The sequence below is a fragment of the Mastacembelus armatus genome, chromosome 14, assembly GCF_900324485.2.
Source record: "Mastacembelus armatus chromosome 14, fMasArm1.2, whole genome shotgun sequence".
Taxonomy (NCBI): Eukaryota; Metazoa; Chordata; class Actinopteri; order Synbranchiformes; family Mastacembelidae; genus Mastacembelus; species Mastacembelus armatus.
Window position 1 is genome coordinate 19,875,987 of NC_046646.1, and position 20,841 is coordinate 19,896,827.

General features: G+C 39.4%; 2 protein-coding genes across 5 annotated transcripts in view; both read left to right on the plus strand.

The window, feature by feature from the left end:
* cpeb4b (cytoplasmic polyadenylation element binding protein 4b) overlaps positions 1-4,996 on the plus strand; it is a 28,070-nt gene extending 23,074 nt beyond the window's left edge. For 2 of the 3 annotated variants that reach the window (XM_026329266.1, XM_026329268.1), the window contains one exon: positions 404-4,996. In XM_026329266.1, coding sequence (XP_026185051.1) covers positions 404-631 — 228 coding nt within the window. In that variant the 3' untranslated portion in view covers positions 632-4,996. The remainder of the gene's footprint in view (positions 1-403) is intronic. The other variant, XM_026329267.1, reaches the window with a different exon arrangement.
* A 2,619-nt stretch (positions 4,997-7,615) lies between these two features.
* The window catches only part of nsg2 (neuronal vesicle trafficking associated 2), a 28,273-nt gene continuing 15,047 nt past the window's right edge, over positions 7,616-20,841 (plus strand). The window contains exons 1-3 of one of the 2 annotated variants that reach the window (XM_026328607.1): positions 7,616-7,901; positions 8,273-8,446; positions 16,599-16,709. In XM_026328607.1, the coding sequence (XP_026184392.1) occupies positions 8,318-8,446; positions 16,599-16,709 (240 nt within the window). In that variant the 5' untranslated portion in view covers positions 7,616-7,901; positions 8,273-8,317. The remainder of the gene's footprint in view (positions 7,902-8,272; positions 8,447-16,598; positions 16,710-20,841) is intronic. The other variant, XM_026328608.1, reaches the window with a different exon arrangement.

The window sequence follows — 20,841 nt, forward strand, 5'->3', positions numbered from 1 at the left end:
AATGGAGGCCTTAGTGACATTCACTGCTAATAGCAGTTGAACAGTTGAAGAAACAAGTAAGATATGTTTCAACATTCAGAATGGTCTGGAAAGGGAGTCTGAAGTCCAAATTTCATCATTTAGCCAACTATTTTGAGGTTAAACCTTTTTATAAAATGTCTTCAGATATACCGTGGCATAGGGTCCCTCAAGAAATTGAATTTTTATAGAACAATGCCAACAGTTTTTCTATAGATTTCAGCTAGATTTTCTGCCTCCCAGGCAGCCATCTGCTTCATTTCTTACAAATAGGCTGAAAAAGATCTAATAAGACATGGAATTATAAAAGACCTGGTGTATACAGTAATGGGAATCGTAAAGGAGATAATGGTCCTGATCAAATTACTCCCACGTTGGTTTGCAGGTGGAAGTGAAGCCATACGTGCTGGATGACCAGCTGTGCGATGAGTGCCAGGGAACTCGTTGTGGTGGGAAGTTTGCGCCGTTCTTCTGCGCCAACGTCACCTGTCTGCAGTACTACTGCGAGTACTGCTGGGCGGCCATCCACTCACGTGCCGGACGAGAGTTTCATAAACCCCTGGTGAAGGAGGGAGGCGACCGACCCCGTCACATCTCCTTCCGCTGGAACTGAGCGGACAACCGAAAGGGAGAGGCAACAGGGAAGGAAGCAGGAGGGCAGGTAGAGCAGGAGTCGCAAATCATTGTACAAATAAATGCACTTTTCTGTTGCTGGTTCCTTTTTGCTCTAATTTCACCAAACCTTTTTTCTCATTTTTTAAGTTAATATATAAATATATATATATATTTTGAAGATAAAAAAAACTGGAATTATATCCAAATATATCCAGCAAGGAAAAAGATGTAACATTATTTTATGTGTTTCACTTTTGAAATATTTTTATTATTTCTGAAAAATACATGCATAGGACAGTTTAAGGTGTGATATGGTACTCTGCTATTTAATTGGCATATTTTTCTAAACATCGTATTTGATTTTAGTTTTGATATACAAGGCCACAAAAAATACATTTGACATTTGATTTCTTTTGTAGCAGAGCACTCGCTATTTATTTTGTGTTGAGTCTCCAGAGCGAATGCTGTTGAAACCGTTTCTCATTGGCTATTTTTTTCCTGAGAGGTGCGATTACATTTTCTATTGATGCAAAAGGCTCCAGAGCAAATGTGAATTGAAAAAGGTGTTGCTAAAGAAGAGTGCACTTATTTCCAATTAAAAGAGTGCAGATACAGCATATGAGACCCTTTGTAGTTAACCAAAGCTGAAGCTTAATCAACTTTGAAGAAAAGAACAAAATGGATTCTTATCCCTCCCAGATCAAGATGTTTGAACCTCTCTTTATGATTTCCAAGACCATACATATTGATTTTGATATTACTTGAAAATGACAACAAAAATTTAGCAACGAATATTTGGGTTCTGATCTCCATTTTGACATGCAAAAACTAATACCTCAAACTCAGCTGCTAATGTGCCGAATACAGTTAAAAGAAAAAAAGAAAGCAAGAAAGAAAACATCATCACCTGCTGGTGTTCTCCTTTTCTTAGAACTCTAATCAGAGGGAAGTGACACAACGCGCAGAGTGTGATGTGACTGGCACAGTTTTGTACTCACTTGCTTCATCACCTCCTTATTTTTGTAATCAAACCCAGGGTTGTGCTAGGGACAGGGCAGAGCATCCTACAGTATACATTGTATTGAGGAATGTACGGCGTAGGTAGGCAGGAGACACAGACAGGCTTACTGGTTAAGAGATAAATCCAACCCCACTCCCCCTTCTCACGTCTGCCCGTGGCCTCTGCTGCTAAGCTAGCAATTAGCAACTAACAGAGGGTAGGGCCTCCCTCATGGATCAAAAACCTGCTGTGTCTGCACATGGCTGGGCTTAGATCCAGATCTTTCAGGACTGAGGTTAAGGTAACTCCTCAAGAGAAGGCTGGTCAAGTGGTCACTGTTATTACAGTTGTCACAGGGATACCACCCTACAGGAAATGCCTGTCTTTGTTTGTTTGTTTGTTTTTAATGCATTTGTGCAATTCTCCCAAGTCTTTAATGAAAAAGTTCTACTTTGCATCCAAGAGTGAGCTACATTTAATGAAAGAAGCAATTAAAATTTTATCCGATTTCCAAATCATCAGCACACATTTAAGTCATGGAGGGATCTGCCCTTTCGGTGAACCCCTCTATCCTTTCTCCTGCCAAGCTAATCCAACTCAGCATCCAGTGTTTTTGAAGCATAAATGAAGATAGTCTCTGCAGTGTGCTCTACTACTACACACACGTGACCCACACGCAGCTTGCAGGTCCAGCCGGTTGTCCCCAGTGACTTCTGGGAACCAAAGATGGCAGTGCAGTAGTGGGTCATACTGTAGCTCATTTCTTGTCTAGGTTTTTAATTGTCGTTTTCTTTCTCATTTCTTCAAGGACATTTTTCATATATTTAAAAAAATCTGTCAGTTCTACCCAGTTTTGCTTAACTGTCAAGCCCGGATGGACTCCAGCAAACCAAAGATTGGCCTTGACCCTGATATATTTATATAAATATATCAATTTGACAGTGCAAAATCCATTAGAGGACCCGTGGAAAAAACAACAGGGCTGGCAGATACACACAAGGCCTCATGCTTTCCATAACTCAAAATGGAATTGCACACTGTAGTTCATTTTATCTCAAATAGGTCTGCGTGTTTGGAAAAAAAAAAAATTAGACTTAAAGTGTACATTCACACAGCGAGAGTAAGACTAATCCTCACATTCGTTTGGCGTTTTAGGTCACTCAGTGGCATCCTACTAGCCGAGCATTTAAATATGTCAGGGAGTTAGTACAGAAACTTGATTATACACACTAGTGAGAATCCTCATATCGGCGTGGTGTCATTGCACCAGTTTTGCACCCTGGACATTAGTTTTGTGGGTGTGGTGGGTGAGCATTTTAGAAGCTAAAAACTTTGTGAAGAATTTGCTGTTAAATGAGATGAAAAAAAGATTATTTTATACATGGCCTGCTGATTTTTGGTACAGTGTTTTCTAGCTAAATTATTTTGTCATGCACATAAAAACATTTATTATGCACTACTTTTCTAAATATTTTTCTTTTTCCAACAGTCATTTTAGGCACATTTTTCACAAATGGGGAAACTCCTTTTTGCAATACCTCAATTTTTCACATTGTGAAAGGTAGCTTTTGTACTTTTGTTACTGAGAGATCTGCATATATGGAAATGTTCATTTTAAGAAAAAAAGTTGAGTGATTTCAATATATATTATTTTCAATTATGCTTTTTATACATTTCAGTGCTGAGGAATCTTTACAACTAAGTGCGCATTTGTGTTGATGCGACTTCAGATCTGCAGAAGAGAGACCAAAGTGTATTGCTCTCTTGGTCTTAGCTTTTCCTACACTAGATGTTTCCAGGAAATCTGGTCAATAACAGCATGGCGAGAAAACTAAAGAGAAGAAAAAAAACCAAGTTATAATTTAAAATTGATGTTAATGTCATAACATGGCTACAGTATACTAGTTGGAAATGGTCACTTCTGTCCTGGTTTCCTCTCCACAGATGAAGTAGAACTTATTATAAGGAGAATGCAAAATTTGGTTCATGCTTAATGCTGAATCTCTTATCAAAAGAATGGATGTTTGGTGTTTAGATATTTTAATATTTGAAAAAAAGTATATATATATATTCTTGAACTTGCCAACTAGCACCTATTGTAATCCTTAGCATGCATGACAAAAAAAAGAGAAAATGACAAGTACATGAATTAGCTATTAAAATTAATTGTTGTGGTGTGCACCAAATGTTTCTCAACTATTTAGTTAAGGACACCCCCCAAACCTACTCTCACCTCACCTCACCCCATCCCCCTCTTTCCTCCCCCATGATCTCCTCGCTTTCCCATTTGCAGACCTCTGCAGGATGCACATGACAGAGAGATAAGACGAGAAACAAGACAGAAACTAACTTTAAATCGATTTGGCAGTGCAGGACTTTGAGCATCCTTATAAAACACTGTTTAAAAAGACTTGAGAACTCATCCCCGCTGTCTGTTGAGGTGATCTTATATAAACCTATCTGGAGGAAGGGGAGCTTAAAAGACTTGAATGTGGTAAATGTTGCAAGTTAACTTCAAGTTGTTATGTGCAATACTTCTTTTGAACCTTTTTCCAGATAAAGACTCTTTGCAATGTAATTCTTTAATGCCATTTTTAATTGCAGACATTTAATTAAAGAAGATGTTAATATGTTTTTCACAGTCATTTTCTACTGTTATTGTAATCCTTTTCATGCTGGTGTTTGTAAAAAAGAAAAGAAATCAAACTATTTGTACTAATATAAATAATTGAAGTTATTTTTAAAACATTAAAGGTTTTGTGCTCATTTGCTTATTTTGTTTATTTTAAGCTACTGTGATTGATTGCATTGTAATTATTAGGTCAACAATGTATTTAGCTGTTTGTTATATTTTTAATTGGAATGTATAATTGATTTTTATAATTTTGATCAGATTTTTGTTATATTTTTGAGGTGAAGCTTTTAATATGTTAAAGTGTCTAGTTTTTACTAATTGCTATATTGTGCTCCACAATATATGGTTCACATTTTCTGAAGGAAAATAAATATTTAAATATTTGTCTGTTAATGATGTTACTTAATGGCAAGATTTCAATAGTTTTTAACTGTGTATGGGAAGGTTGTTGTATTTATTAATAGCATTTTTTACTTAAGATATCACCTTAATTTTTATTGTCATTTCACTTTATAAGTTCCTATTTTTGTATTTTCCTTTCTAATTAAGTTATGTAATACAGATATGTCCATATTTCTAGGAGTTGGTCTGTAGAAGTGCTAGTGAAACAAAAAAGAAAAATCTAATGTTATTTAATTGTTTGCAGCCAACTATTTATAACAGTATGCATAATTTTTAAATATTTGTAATGTGAAATGTTGAATGAAATAAATCTTAACTGTGATGAAGACGTGTTCAGTGTGCTTATTTAATTTCAGTCCTACACATTTAAAACTGTTAAAGGATGGTTTTCCTGGATCAGTAACCTGGGACACTAGATGAGTGATAGGATATTAAGAAAATGCCATTTTAACCAAGTGTCAACATTATTTGTTCGGTCATTTCAAATCTCATGATTGTTCTCCAATCACATCACATTACGACCAACTTACCCCTGGACTTATGAAACTTAAACTACTAATATCTGAGAGATAATGTTGTCACAGGTCTTTAAGTCTGACAAGCCACTAGATGTCACTGTACATGCTTTTTCACAAAGTTGCAAAGCTTTATAACATTTTCAGCACTACTAAAAAGAAAACCCTCAAGTCTTCACTGCAAGCATCACTGACCAGGTGTAGTCAGTTGGTGTAGAAGATAAACCACTGGAGGTCAGCAAAAATATTGATTCTTCTTTCTAACACTAAATCCCCACTGTTGAATTAGTAATTCAAATACAGAAACTTTATAAACTATCCCTGGACTCATTCTACAGTATGAAATAGAGCTGAGTATTTGCCAGAGAAAATCCTGTAAATCTTCTGTAATCTTTCCACCGGAGTGGGTGTAGCCCACTCAGTAAAGTAAAGCACTTACTCTCCTTCCAAGTGAAGAATTTCTACACACCTACTCATGATAAACCCTCAGCTCAAGGCTTCTGTCCAAATCACACATTCACTCACATCATTCACTTTGTGGATCCATAAATACCCGACATGTTAGCTACCAACAGAAGAGTGGTGACTGGGTCATGTGTTGTTTTCCCAAATTCCATGAAAAACAGAAAAGCAGCTGACGGCTCAGTAACACCACCAGCTGGCTGCATCTCACACTGCTGAGTGTGACCTCGACAAAAACCGATATTTCATTTAACAGCAGTGCAATCTGTACAGAAAGTGTCATTTTCTGTCAGAAATAAGAAGCTAGAGGTGAAAAATCAGCAAGACACAAACATAATTTTTCACATGAACAAGAGGAGCTTGACAGATTGTCAGGAAATTAAATTAGGTAAATCAAAACAACCAGAGCATGTGAATAATGAAATAGCTGAAAAATCCAGATAGAAATCAGTAATTTTTCCACTAACAGACAGTTCTCTAAGAACCAAACAGGAAAGTAAGCAAGAATCTTTCTGTTTCATTAAATGTCTGCATTACTCGTACTAGACACAGTACAATGTGCCACGGATCTGGACCAATTCTTTCTTCAGCCACTCAAAACAGTAGGGTCCAGGGCTGTCATACACAGCCAAAACACATGGCACTACCAGTGTTAATCATCTGTCTGTCTCCTCAGCTGACACAGGGACATTAACGGCATGTATTTAAGGCTGACAAACAACACATGCTCTTTTCTTTGTGCTTATTCCGTCAAAGGTTGAGTTCCCTACGTTCACATACTAGATCCAAGCATGAGGTGAAGAGGTGAACCTGTTTTCATTAAGAACACCATCAGCGGCTCTGACCAGAACTCATCATCCCAGGCCAGGACGGGCAAGGCTTTTCTGAGGCCATCACATGTCTCTGAAGACTCACTGGGTGAAGACTGAAGGGAAAATATGATGGTTGTGCTGATGTAAGACATGGGTCCCCCATTGTCTGACTGAAACACAATCAGAATTATCACAGTTACTCTGATTGTGATAAATGAATGCTACACCAAGCACCTTTATCTGATTATCCACCAGGCAGGTCACAGGACGACGGAGGAGAATGTGAGGAATCCTGTGTCACAGATCCTCAAGCAAGATATTTAGAAACAGGGTCACGAGAGACAAGAAGAGCAGGGGAAATCTATTTTATAGTTCTATATTTATATGAAACATGTCACTGAGAGAGATTTAGTCAGATGTAAGAGAGGGTATCTTAGAAGACATGCTACAATACTTTTTTCAGGTTAAACTTTGCACCTTTTAATAAACATATGATTTTTATAATGTTGCCATTATTATAATTTTTACTTGCCATTGTCTTATTTGCTGTGGTCGATGATCAGATTCGACTAAACACCAAATTACTTCAAAGGAACAACTTATCTGAGGAAAATCTCCTGCACAGCCAAACCCTTTAGTGCTTTTACACACTGACATCATTAAACAACCAGCTGCTCACAAACCTGCCTGTGTGTCACTAATTGAACCGTGGGATGGCGCTGTCGGACCAAAATAACTAGTCTGAGTGCCTTGTGTTTTATGCTGCTTTCGCGTACTGTGGGAATTACGGCCTGCGTCATTTGTTACCCTATGAATTTTCTACATTTACTGAGCCACCGGGATGCGACGTTGGGGGAACGCAGATGATTTGTTGTTAATCATTTTATTTAACTGGCCTCGTTTTGTTAAATCTGAGCTGACACCTTAAAGTTGTCACACTTGAAATTCACACGCTCAGATTAAACTGTGAATAGTTTATAGATACAGACCTGCAGCTTTCACAAAGCAGCAGAAATGTACAAATTCCTATTATTTTTCCACCCATTAAAAACGCTAATAACGTTTCCTAACCCATTTCAAACCTTCGGCCTAGGTGAAGAAGTTTACGAGGGGTCATGCAAAGCAACATTAATTCGGCTTCCAGTTTGGCCAAACACACGATTCTCCAGAAAGCAGAGAAATCCCCCTAGTGGCAGCTCCAGCGTCTGGGTGCAGCAGCACACGGAGGAGTACAGGCTGTGTTTGGATTAGGGGGTTGGGCTGCCTGCTGGTAGAAAACCTGCCGCCAGACATCCAGTTTGTCTCCGGCGGTGCAGTGTTGCTTTCCCGCAGCATCAAGCACCGCAGCCTGCAGCCTCACCTGCTCCTCATCTGCGCTTCCCTGCGCCTCTGCCCAGACACCAGCGCTGCCGCAGCAGACGGACGGACAAAGACGAGCCGCTGTGAGTAACCGCTTTGGTTAAAATCAGTTTTATTTATGGTTGAGAAAGATGTTATTAGGGGAAATATTTTGTCTGTTTGGTTTCCGGTTATCTGTGGGTATGTTTATAGCCTCCTGCAAAATAAAACGTGTCTTCTGAGGGGTTCGTTCCTCTAATCAGTCACTGTATTTAAATTCTCCGAGTTTGATTTGAATTGAATTTGATAAAACTAGTTCATGTTGTGCACTCCACGGCTGCAATACACATCTCATCCACAATGAATTCACTGTTACACTAGAATTTTCTCCATCAAATAGTCCATGTCTGCCAGGTTTCACTGACCTGAGAGGCTGTGAGATAAAACCGTCCTTCTCTTTACCACCTCTCCTCAGGAGCAGACTGCACGGAAATAAGGGGATATATAAGCTCGGTGAAAGATGGTGAAACTGGGAAGTAATCTTCAAGACAAAGGGGTCAAACCTGTGAGCGTGGAGGACGGTTTTCAGAATGTGCCCCTCATCACTCCGCTGGATGTTGGCAGCCTCCAGAGCCAAGCACCTGACAAGGTGAGAGCCCAGTCAGCTCCACGGTTTGTATGTGTGAGAGAGAGTTTTCCTGCTTCTATGTGCATCTGTCTGATTTTCTAACTCTTCTGCTGTTTTTTTTTTTGTCTGATCCACTCCATCCTCAAACCCTTTTATGCTCGATAACCCCCTCCCCAATACACATATGTACACCCACACACACCCACGCACACCCACACACCCGTTCAGTCACTCATTTACACATTCATTCATCTCAGCTGTCTCTCAGTCATGCCCTTTGTTTTCCAGCTGAGATTAGGAGAGATTTGGTGCCAGACAGACAGTCATTTATCATTCCAGCATCCCACACTAAGTGCATCGCTGCACGTTAATCCAGTTGCAGTGGTGGCAGTGCAACGTGGAGCATATCAGCGTTCCTATGGGGTCAGGACAGGGAGCTCCACTGATTGCATATTATGAAAATTATGGGAATTACACAATAGGCAAGCTCATTGGGATCCCTTGCACATATGAAAGCTTCATTACGCTTCTATTATGTGACAGCTCATTTGAAGGCAAAGGTGACACTATGATAATTTAGCAGTTAATAAGTATCCGTATATCTACCTTGACCTATGGCCTTAATTATTTATAGTAGCACTCCAGGATGAAAAGACAAAATGAATCGTCATCGTATGGAGAATTAGAAGTATTGCCATCATGCAGCGTTATTTGATCTAATATGCTCGGCCTGAAAGGGATTCAGACTGAAGTCTCATAGGATAGTTAGTTCATCTAAGCAGAAACTGCCTAGTTAATATTGATGCTGAAGAAAATGGATTGCTTTTGAAAAACCCAGCCCACATTCAAACTGCTCTCTAACACGTTGTGTTCAAGGACCGTAACGTCCTGGAAAATAGATACGTCCTGGAAAGCACAACTTTAATGGTGACCTCATCCTACACAAGGAGGCTTAACAGCCAATAAAACAAAGCTGAAATTATAAGTTAAGTAAGTTAAATTCATGGATCAACAGAAAAATAAACTAGTTTCCAATCGATTAATAATAATAATCCAATCAATGCAATAATTCATAGATTTTCCTCATTTTGAAAAATTGTTTTGATATCTGTGGTTTTGGTCTGATCCTAGAGAAACAGCACATACATAAAATATGTCACATTAAGGAAGTAAATCATTAAAATACAGCAAACCCATGAGTACAAAAGGCTTTTTTTTGTCACTGTGTCAACCAAGTCCCTGAGTTGTTGGTCTTTATAAGCCAGGACAATTTATGCCATTTTACAAGAGCAGGGGTCATGTTCTTCATCTGGTGAAGACCTACTGTAATTTTGGAATGAAGCAGTCAAGTGGTTTTATTGTGAAGGGTTCACAGAAAGCTAAAAATAATCCCCAAAAACGGATGTCACCTTGCACTGCTGCAGACACGAACATACAAACAGCCTGAACTCTCATTGTGTATTCTGCAGAGGGACGCACAGTCGCTTTCTATTTCATATACCTGTTAACTGGACCTGTCACTCACTGCACTCACTCACATACAGAATTCACAGGAAGGCATGCTTGAACTTCCATTCACAATGGATCTTGTGTGCATTTGAGGACGTGTGTATGTGCAGTGCAGGCATGTGAGCATGTGTGTGTTTGTGTGACGAGCCTTTTCTGTTCGCAGCCACCGGTTTGTGACATCGCATTCGTGGAGTTGTCATTTTACAGTGATTAAATCAGTCCCACTAGACTCCACAACATTGCTACATGCTGCTACCACACAGACACACACACACACACACACACACACACACACACACACACACACACACACACACACACACACACACACACACACACACACACACACACACACACACACACACACACAGTGTTAGCTACTGATGCTCCAGTATGTGTGATTTGGTTTAACTGATAACCTGAAAGGAAAGAAAGAGAATATCCTGATATCCTGGATTGAGAACAGGCTCCCGCGATATATCAACGAGTTATTGTCGCTGACATTTGAAAGGAAAAGGGGTCAGAGAAGAAGGTTTGCTGTTTTGTTGACTATCAGTGAATTTTTACATGCCTCGGGATATTCAGGCACAAAGATTGCTGTTGCTTGTTGCTTTTGGATTCACTTGCTGACAGCTGATGCAGATTTTTTGGATGCTGCTCCCTCACAGGACAGAAATTGTTAATTCAGCCCCTGCATAAGCAGGTTTAAATTGTGCATAAAAGGCATTGAGCTCTTTTTTTTTTTTTTACATAAACCATTATGGAAATGCAGTTGTGTCTATTTGTTATTACATGGGACAGTGTGGGAGTTGTAAAGGTCAATTTGATGCTAAATCCTTGAAATTTGTCTCCAGCTGTAAATGTTAGAATTTGTCTTCTTGGCAAGTGATGCATGAATGCAACAGAGGCCAAGAGAAATAATGAAATCTGTAATTAAACAGATGAGTATAGGGGGGTGTTGATGATGGCCAGCACAGTTCACTTAATGGAAAGTCTAGACAGGGCACTTTATGCAGTATACTGTGCATGCGTATGTCTTTTTCTAATAATATAGTATTTTGTGGTCTTTCTGATATGAGGTCTTAGTATTACTTTGTAATATACTTCAAGGTTTTTCAAGAAATAAAACCTTTTTGTTACTATATAATTATGAATGACATTTCAATTTGTTTTTAAAGTCTTTATATTTTACCTCTTTATAAGAGTTTTAATTATTTGGAGCAGAGTCTCCCTCCATTCAGCTATATCAGACCTGTTTTCAGCTCCTGCTAATGCTAGCCTACTGCGGCTACTGCTGGCCGTTCATCAACACATCTAACTGGCTAAACAAAGTGTGGAGGAAGCCAATGTGTTTGTCAGAGAGGCTGGGGCTGATTACATTAGGTAATTAACTCTCTGTAATTACAGAGGTAGCAGAATTCATCATCTCAGTGCTTACACGTGAAATTTATAAGAAGTAATGCAGACAATTAAACATTATGGTTTTTGATTTTAATGTATTGATATTAGCCTCAGTTTACTCTCTTACAGGTACATACAAACTATATTAAGGTGACAAACATTATTTACTGTAGCTGCTTCACATTAAAAGCCTTCAACTCATGAAACATGTTGGCTTCTATTGTGAAGTGGACACAGGTGATGCGCTATTTGCCACTGAGGGTAGCGGTGACTAATCATTCATTCAAGTGCCCACTGCCCACTGAATTATGGGACTTGTAGTATTAAACTGCACTTGTTACCATGATAATTGCAGGTGTTAGCAAATGAAACGGTGATTTACAAAAAATGATCCATTTTGCTGCATGAGGTTACATTTCATATAAAGGTTTTAAACATTTTGTTTTATCTTCTAGTATGTCGTGTACAAATTTTCATCAGTATGACTAATGATACAAAATCAAAGATTATTCCAAATAAGCCTCACAAAAGGGAAGCGCCAACACAAATGAACAGTATTCTCAGGATTCAAATTTAAAGCATAATAACTTAAAGGCCAATGCCATGCTTAAAAACATGGTGCCCTGGTAATATCCTTGTGATGAAAATCTCTCAATACATATAAGGTTGTTTTTTCCACATGCCCCACATAGAAAGAGCTGAATGTTAATCAGCTTTTATCTGGCTTTCAGAATCTGATTTCAAAACACTTTTTTCTCTGTGTCCTTTAAAGCTAAAGGGAGGGTTATGGGGTCATGTGACCTGACTGGTACCCCAGATCGGCTGTCTGGTACTGAGCAGCTTTACATGCGACCTCAGCTGTTTTCACCCTGATCCTGCCTGATGACTGTGTGACCTCCCCGTCTACAGAGTTGGGGTGGTTTGCAGTGACAGCGGGGTTTGAAGCAAAGTTCATACATATACAAATACACAAGGACACACACATACACACAATATAATGTTGATGTGGTGTACAGAGGGTTTAGAGAGGAATTAGGTTTGATTCCATCTGGCCAGGGACACATCACAGCCACCACTCAGTCACCAATATCTTGATTGGGTTGCTGGTAGTTTGAAGAGAAAAAACAACAGCCAGAGGAGGGTGGAGACAAGGAGATAAATGGACAGGCACTGAGACAGACAGATCTTTTCTTTTTGTTTGTCGTTTCTCTAATAACAAAGCTAAGATACAATGACCTGCTTCAAAGGCAATGACAGACTTAGTCATTTTTCTTATGCTGTCCAACATGCCTCCTTATAAATATTCATTCTATTTTTTTTTCTTTCCTCAGTCCCCCTGGAGTAGTTTTTAAGTCTCCTTCATGCTTCATTCTGCTGTCTTCTTATCCTCATAAATTAGGGAGGAATTCCTGGGAACAGGAACCCACAGTCAGCATCATAAATCAGTAATGAGTTTTTGAATGACTTCTTATGTGTTATGACAATCTGTGGCCTCATAACCAGATGAACCATCATACAAACTTAATTTGACAAATCACCACAAATTACACATCAACTCTTTTCCTTTACTGGATCGGCTGTGCACAGAATATCTTAAAGATTTTGTTTATAAAAGGGAAAAATCACAAGGCCCGTTAAAAATCGGTGTCTGTTGTAAACGGTCAGGTTTTATCAGCGAGTTGTATCTAATAATTAATATATCATACCCTAGTTCAATTAAATCCCCTTTGATAAATCCACAGAGAATTGCCACCCAGTGCCTCTCTCCTCCCTTGTTTTTAGCTGCCTGATGTATCTGCACTAAAAGCCCACTGCACTCTACCTGCCCATCACCAAACAGCAGTCAGACAAAATTGGCACCTAGCTGGTGAACACAATGGAGCATTTAGAAGCTAATAAGGCAGATATTTCTCTCAGAAGTTGGTGGCGGTGACAAACAGCAAAGACAGTGGGTACTGCATTTCATCGCATCAGTTTGCAAGAAACATGACTCTGCATACAAGCTAATAGTCCTCCATTTCTGTCATAGGCCACTGTTAGCTAACAAGTTTGCCATTACCAACTGTATGTGTTTGCATACAACTATTGCAGCTCTATTAGTATCTATTAGTATAATTCTTGTTTTTAACCAGATCCATGTAACTTTATGCATTTGAGCTCCATGCCCCCCTCAGGATTAGCAGTCCAACAAAACCATTTAATCCTGCTCATGTTGTACCTGTACAGCTGCCACATGGCCGACTGTCTTCTGATTTTCATATCTGTTTTATTCACAAGGAAATACTAGAATCAAACACATCAAGAAATATGTCTGCAGCTGCTTTCCACACTGGAAATTTGAGGTCTTTGAAGATGAAAAATGAAACAGCAATCATGGTGATAACTGGTCTGGGGAATAACATAGTGGGGAAGACAGAGAGAAAGTCCTGACAGCTTTTCCACAATCTAAAAAAATTGTTATTGGAGACAAAGAGATGACTGGCAGAGTCTGACAAGTTAAAACTCTCTTTCCTCTATGTCTGGCTTCATGTGTCATGCATTCACTTGTTCATTCTAACACAGTAATAAAAACTTAAAGGGCTGTTTTTAAAAACAAATTAAGTCAGGTTGATATGAAACATTGTGTGGCAGCAGTTATTTCACCACACAGAAATAAATTGTGCAGCTTTATTGCAGATCCTGAAGTGACTGACAGTCTAGGAGATTTTTAAAAGGTCACTGTGAATCAAAGAATTTGCATTAAATCGACATGACTAACTGAATATCTGTAAATAGATTCTCACATGAAATTGCAGCAGATGTTGTGCTGAAGCATTTACCTGCTTGTTGCTGCTGTAGACCTGCCTATCAGTCTTCTTGACATTATAAAAGGTCACAGCATGTGAAGAACTTTTAATCAAAACAGGGCTAAGAGTCTGCGGCTGTGCTAGCAACTCTGCAAGGCTGTACTGCTGTAAATTGAAAAATGGATAAAAGTTGTGATGAAAAGTCGGGAGCTCACCAAAGGTAATACAACTCACAGTAAAACTTTATAATGCAGGCCTGTTTGTGGTATCAGTCAGTTACCAATAAAATACCTGTTGGTTCCCTCTGGTACTTAAATGTGCAGTGAAAACAAGACTGACATGGGAATAAAATGGTGTCAACAGCACTGATGCTCTGAGAAAGTAATTATGGGACCTCAGAGTGCATTGTGGGTTGGTATGGGGCTAGTAATTCAGTGATGTAGTCTAGGATCAAGCTTTAGGGAAAAGGGGGCTTTAGGAGGATTACCGAAACTTGACAGCAGGGGCACTCACCAGTGCAGCAATGTCAGACATTTATGGACTACAGTTACATTAACAGGTTAAACAATATCCCACCACATAGGCTATTTAGCCTTTCAGCTTATGTTCTTTAGGTTGGCCATAGAATACCCACAGAAATAGATCACGGATAGAGTAGAATGGTTTTGCCCTTTGATCATGGTAGTTATTAGGTAGTCTTGTGTTCATTTGGCTAAAAACACTATAGAGGATATTTAAGTGCCAGTATGAACTTTTAAGTATCTTGTAAAAGTCTGGTAGGAGCTGAGTGAAATGCCAGGAAATCCTTTGTGATTCATAAATCTTAATAAACATTTCATGACAGTCTTTTATTTGTTGAGAAATTTCACTTTAGACCAAGCCACCTGACTGACAGGCACTGCAGCTCATAAAGCCGCACTGCTACCTTTGATAAAAAATAAACTACACATGACAACTTGAGTAGACAAATAGATTCTCATGGGAAATCACAAATGAAAAATAAGGTGCCACCTCTCCAGAATAATAAATAGGCAACTTGTAATTATATTTTCATTCACCGTCATAATTTTTCAACCATTTATTTAATTTTTTTTATATCAAACTTTGTTAAACAAGATTTTATCATTAAATTAATGGTTTCCCAGAGAATATTTGGACCGTTTTAATCAAAGAAGGATGTTTGGTAAATTTCTGAGCTGCCGATAGCCAAAATGTAAATGAAAAAGCTAAATGAGGCAACAGAGATTGATGGCCACTTCATTAAATAATATGAAATAATGGGGTGAGAGGTAAAGGATGGAGAAGAGTAATGAAGCAACAAAAAAGTGCTGGTGTGTTTGAACCTAGAGGCCCTGAAAACACTATTGTGAAATGAGTCAGAGAATGAGAAATTTGAGGCAAAATTATGACATTAGTTGTGACTTTGACAAGCCTGGTGTCTGGTGGTGCTACACTGAAAGCCACAAGGCTTCGGAGCCTCAGGGGTCCAATCAAATGCACTGTATTCACTCCACCTACTGCAGCCTCTAACTCTTAGATGAGAGCTTTTTGGAGCCAAAAGCTTTGTTATTCAGAGAGCAGAGCCAGTTTCTGGCGTTGTCTCAAAGTGAAGGAGAGCTGCTCAGAAGCGACACAATTAACCACAAGGACACTGAGACATTGTTCTCCTTTTCTCCATACCCCTCTCCTCTGCCTTGTCATTTGTGCACCTTTCCATGTATCTGGCCCATCCCGTGGTGCACATTAATATACAGTAAATGCATGAAACAGTAGGAACACTTTCTCCTTCACATTTACTTTTAAAAATGTACTCTGGTGAGGCAGCACGAGGACAATCTTGCTTATAGTCCACCTGGTGTTTTGAACTTAGGGTCAGTGAATTAAAGGATAGTTTTAACACTTCGGTCTTATTTCTGTAGTTTTGAACATCAGGTACAAGGACCCGAGTGATAACATATAAGACAAACTTACTTAAGATGAGGAATCATTATTTAAACTCTGCTGTTAATACCCATAATACAGAGAAACAGCCCATCTGAGTGTTAACGCCTCACTTCATTATCATATTACAAGATTATTATTATGTAATACTGATGCATCAGTGTGTACATAGCACTGCTGTGGCTGTTTGGATTCAGATGTATGAGTTCATGGTGTTGGGGTAACACCTAGAAATGGTTCACATTCCCCTACAGTAAACACATTTGTGTGCAGCACAGCAGGCTGTGCACACTCACATCCATTGTGAATATTCAATGGTAAAGCTGTTTGAGGTTTGACTCACTATAATTAAATCACAACATCTTGCTGCACACTCTTCTTCTGCAATGGCTTATCTTGATGGACTGACTTCTAATATTCACATTATGGCAGTGGATGGAAACAGTACTAACACTGGACCTTTATTCATATTTTGATTTTTTATGTATCTTTTCACCCTGGCATTTAACTGCTTTCACATTTTCTCTTTCCTCTAGGTGGTGGTGAAAACCCGCACGGAGTACCAGACAGAAAGGAAGAAGCTGAAGGTTCCCAAGGTGGAGGAGTTCACCATCAGCTTTACTGACGGGGTGTCTGAGAGACTTAAGGTAAGGAAAGTTTGTAAACTTGTGATGAATAAAAATATGCTATACTTAAATACCCGTGACACAAAAAAAGACAAGTTTTACATATGTGCTTGTATATGTAGAAGTCATTTTTATCACATTGACTGTGATTTGAAGCCGGATATTTATTTGTCTGACATTTCCCCCTTGGCTTACTAAAATTGAATTAGCGTGACCAGGATGAATTGTTTAGAAATACACCTGCGATCGACTCAGTTTACTGTGTAAATATTAAGGAGAAAGAGATGCAGGCAGAGTCACAGACGAACAAACAACAGAATAGGTAATATTATGAATATCTTATCTGCAGACAAGAACATCATGCTGCTTTGTTTCTTCTCTCCATCTCTCACAGATGCATATAACCACACTCATGCATACAAGCACACACTTTTCTCCAGCAAAGGAAGGTAACTGAGTAGATTTACTCAAGAGCTGTATTCTATCTGACTTTATGAAACAACATTTTATAGTGAAATACTGTACTTTTTTCCTCATAGTCACACGAAAAAAAAACAAACAAAAAAACTATGTGTAATTTGTCTATAAACCACCTCCAACTCAGCTAAAGTATAACAATAGTATGCTACTTATAAGTTATTGCATCAGTATTTAAAGTGTAGTTATGTCTTAATTAATAAGCAGGGATGGATTATTGAAGGAGCCTGGGGGCCCCCTAGACCAAATAACCATGATGTTAACCTTTCCATTGGAAAGTCAATCAAATGACTAAAAAGTTTCTACAAAATAGCTACAAAATGAAGGGTAGGGGCCTTTTGCATGTCTGTGCCCAGGGGTCCATTGTCCTATAATCCGTCCATGGTAGTAATTATTTACAGGGGCCATTTCGCTGCAAAATGAGTACTCTTACTTTTAACCTTCAAGTATAATCTGCTAAAAATGTTGTACATGCTTGGTAGATTTTTACATTGTTGTTGTGGTACTTTTACTCTAGCAAAAGAGCTTTTCCCTAGCAAAGGGAGGACAGGTGACTTCAGCTGTGTGTGTGTGAATCACAGAGTTACCGTTCCAAAAACATCTACATCACCAAGGCGCTGTCTGTTCCATTCTTCTGTCGTTAGGGGAGACCAAAGAGAACTCATGTTGTCATGGCAGCAAAGAAAACCTCGCTCCATGGCAACCCAGACAGAGTGAGAGAGGAGAGAAAGTGTGCAGATATCCGTGTGTGTGTGTGTGTGTGTGTGTGTGTGTGTGTAAATGAGAGGTGTAAACAGGCTGGAAAGGTCATACCAAAAGCGAGGAGAACAGTATTAGATATCAGACACAAAAAGAGGCTGTGAATTTGTGTGTTCACATACACGATTCACACACCATTTCAGATCATTGATGCATCATGTGGGCCACTCCAAAGAAATGCAAAGAGCTCACATGTCAGGAATTGCTAGGTCTGTTTAGTTAAAGTGCAGCTCAGCTCTGGATTCATGTACCTAGTACAAACTTCTATCATAGCAGCAGATCTTTATGAATGGCAGTGTTGCTCTGAGAAGCAAATGCAAGCATGCTAACATGCTAAGACAAATATTAACACAAATATTTGTGGCACTTTTCATAAGTGCAACACTATAAATGTCTTCCTGGAGAGATTTCTGAAGATATGTGAATTATATCAGTTTTATTATATATTTATCACTCTTATCACAGCTGGCTTTGCCTTCCAGTGTGACCTTTAAAATGACTATAAACACACAGTTCTGAGAGTGTGATACTTTCATAGGTGAAACAAATCTAGACACAGCATCAAAAATGTCCACAATGCCAAGCAGCAGTGCCGGGTTGCAAAGTTGTTTGACAGAACTGCCAGAAATGGTGCAGCAGACTTTTGTTAGGCAGAAATGTATTTGGGTCTGTGTGTTTTTGTGCGATGTCGGATGGTTTTAGATGGTTTGCTTAACTGCTTGCTTTGCTTGACTGACAGAGCTGATTCTGCAGGCACACAGGCATGTCCACACACACACAGTACAGAGCACAGCGTGCTGTGCAGTGCAGAGCAAACATTTCTGGATGAAAAGCTTGCACATCTCTTTTCTCTTCAAAGCTTTGCAGATTGTGTTGATGGATGAAGAGCTCAGAGTGTAAAACGCTCTCTAATCTGCCCTCCCTTACTGCCTTGCTCCTGCTTACCACGCTCCATCCTTTTCTCCATTTCTCTCTCCTTGCCTGTTTCTGCTTACTGCATTTCCTATTTGATTTAAAGAGCTTTATTTGCAAATGCAATGTAGCTTAATTTAAAACAGTTAAATCTCAGACATTTACCTTTGGCTTTTGCCCACAGTGACAATGAGCTTGTGGACACAGATTAAAACAGGTAAAATTTGGTGCAAGTCAGGCATAGGAGCAGAAATCTTGGTTGAGGGCTTCTTCCTAACTTCTCTCCTGGTCTATATCATCATTTCCCTCCCTCCTCCTTTCCTCTCTATCATCCAAAGAGTCCCATCATTCCCATTGTTTCTCATGTCCCTGTCCCCTCCCTCCTACTCTCGTTCCGTCTCTCGCCACCTGTCTTTTGCCCTCCTGTCTCTGTGTCTTTCCCTGTCTTGCTGATTACTTCCAGCAGACCTGACTTACACTGTATTGCCTGTAGATATTTAGTTCTGTGAATTAACTGATGGCGATTTTCACCCATCATTAACAAGCTAAAATAAAGCCCAAGTACAAGCTCCTAAATTTCACTGTATGTTGAGCAATCAGGGGTGGAGGAGGAGGAGGGGGAAGAAGAGGGGCACAAAGGAGGAGGAGCGAGATGAAAAGGGATAGAGTGCAAGCCAAGTCACACAGATCAAGCCACTATTATTGTAGAATCTCTGTATGTTTCAGCTATTAATCATGATTAATTGCATGATATCCATAGTTAACTCGGGATTAATCAACAATTAATCACACATTTTTAAATCTGCTCTGTATGTACCTTAAAGGTATAATTTCCATCTCTTGTTAACCTTGATGTTGTCTGCTTTATTAAAAAAATCAGAATGATGAAATTGAGGACAGAGAAAGGTGGTGCCTTGAATTATTGGCACTTTCTTGATTTAAATTCAGCTGATGACCTTTGCTGCGATAGATCGCTTCTCTTTCTGTCATTTTTGTCATCATTCTTAACTGCAGACTTTCTAATAAAAAGAAAATGCCTTGAAGAGCATCCTTCAAAATGGGGACCTGGAAGAGAGGATAGCATTGGTCTGGCACAGTAGGGTAGGGACTAAGAGTGCAGGTGTAGAGACTGAAGAAGGGTAGATTTAATTCATGATGTCCTACTTGCTTTCTGGCTCCCTCACAATCCAGAAAACATGGTGTACTTGGCTGATACAGACACACACACACACACACACACTTCAAACCCATGTCCACACACCTACTCCTACAGGTCTGACACTCTCACTCTCCCAAACAAATGCCAACACAAACCTCATCATGCACACGCTCAGACGTGCACACACACAACGCTGACCCCATCACACCTCATGACTGCCAAGTCGAACACAATTGGTGCCAGAAGTTAGCAGGCCTGTGCAGGTAACAGTGGGAGAGGCAGCCATCGTCCAAAACAATTATCCCATTATTACCTTCACTTTGCCTTCAGATAAAAGCTTTGCTGCAGTCTGACGCCTCCACAGAACGGCTTCACTGTTTGTCAGGTTGGTGGTAATTACTGCTGTGGTTCAAAACCTTGCACAGCCTCCTGATCCATGTATTGTTCTTCTTCATTCTGTATGGATGACTAATAGTGCACTGATTGTAGGGAGTGTTTATAGCCGTTGACTACTCTCACTTAAACACCCACACTGATGCGCACGCACACACACATTTAGTTGAAAAATGGGGGGAACAATTGATTTACCTTCAGCACTAGTATTGTACTCGGAACCTTGTGTGCCGGCGAAGGTAGGAGAACATCAGAGAGAAGAGAGTCGATGGTGTTTTTGACAAGATGGGAGCAACAGCATCTAAACTCCTCTGCTACACTTAGAATATAGCAGGTGTCATGAAAATAGATGTTTGTACATAAGCATCAACTCCCACTGTGATAATCTATTTTTAATACGCTATACAATCAGTATATACAGTATATGTATGGGTCTTTTTCTGTGTTTTACTG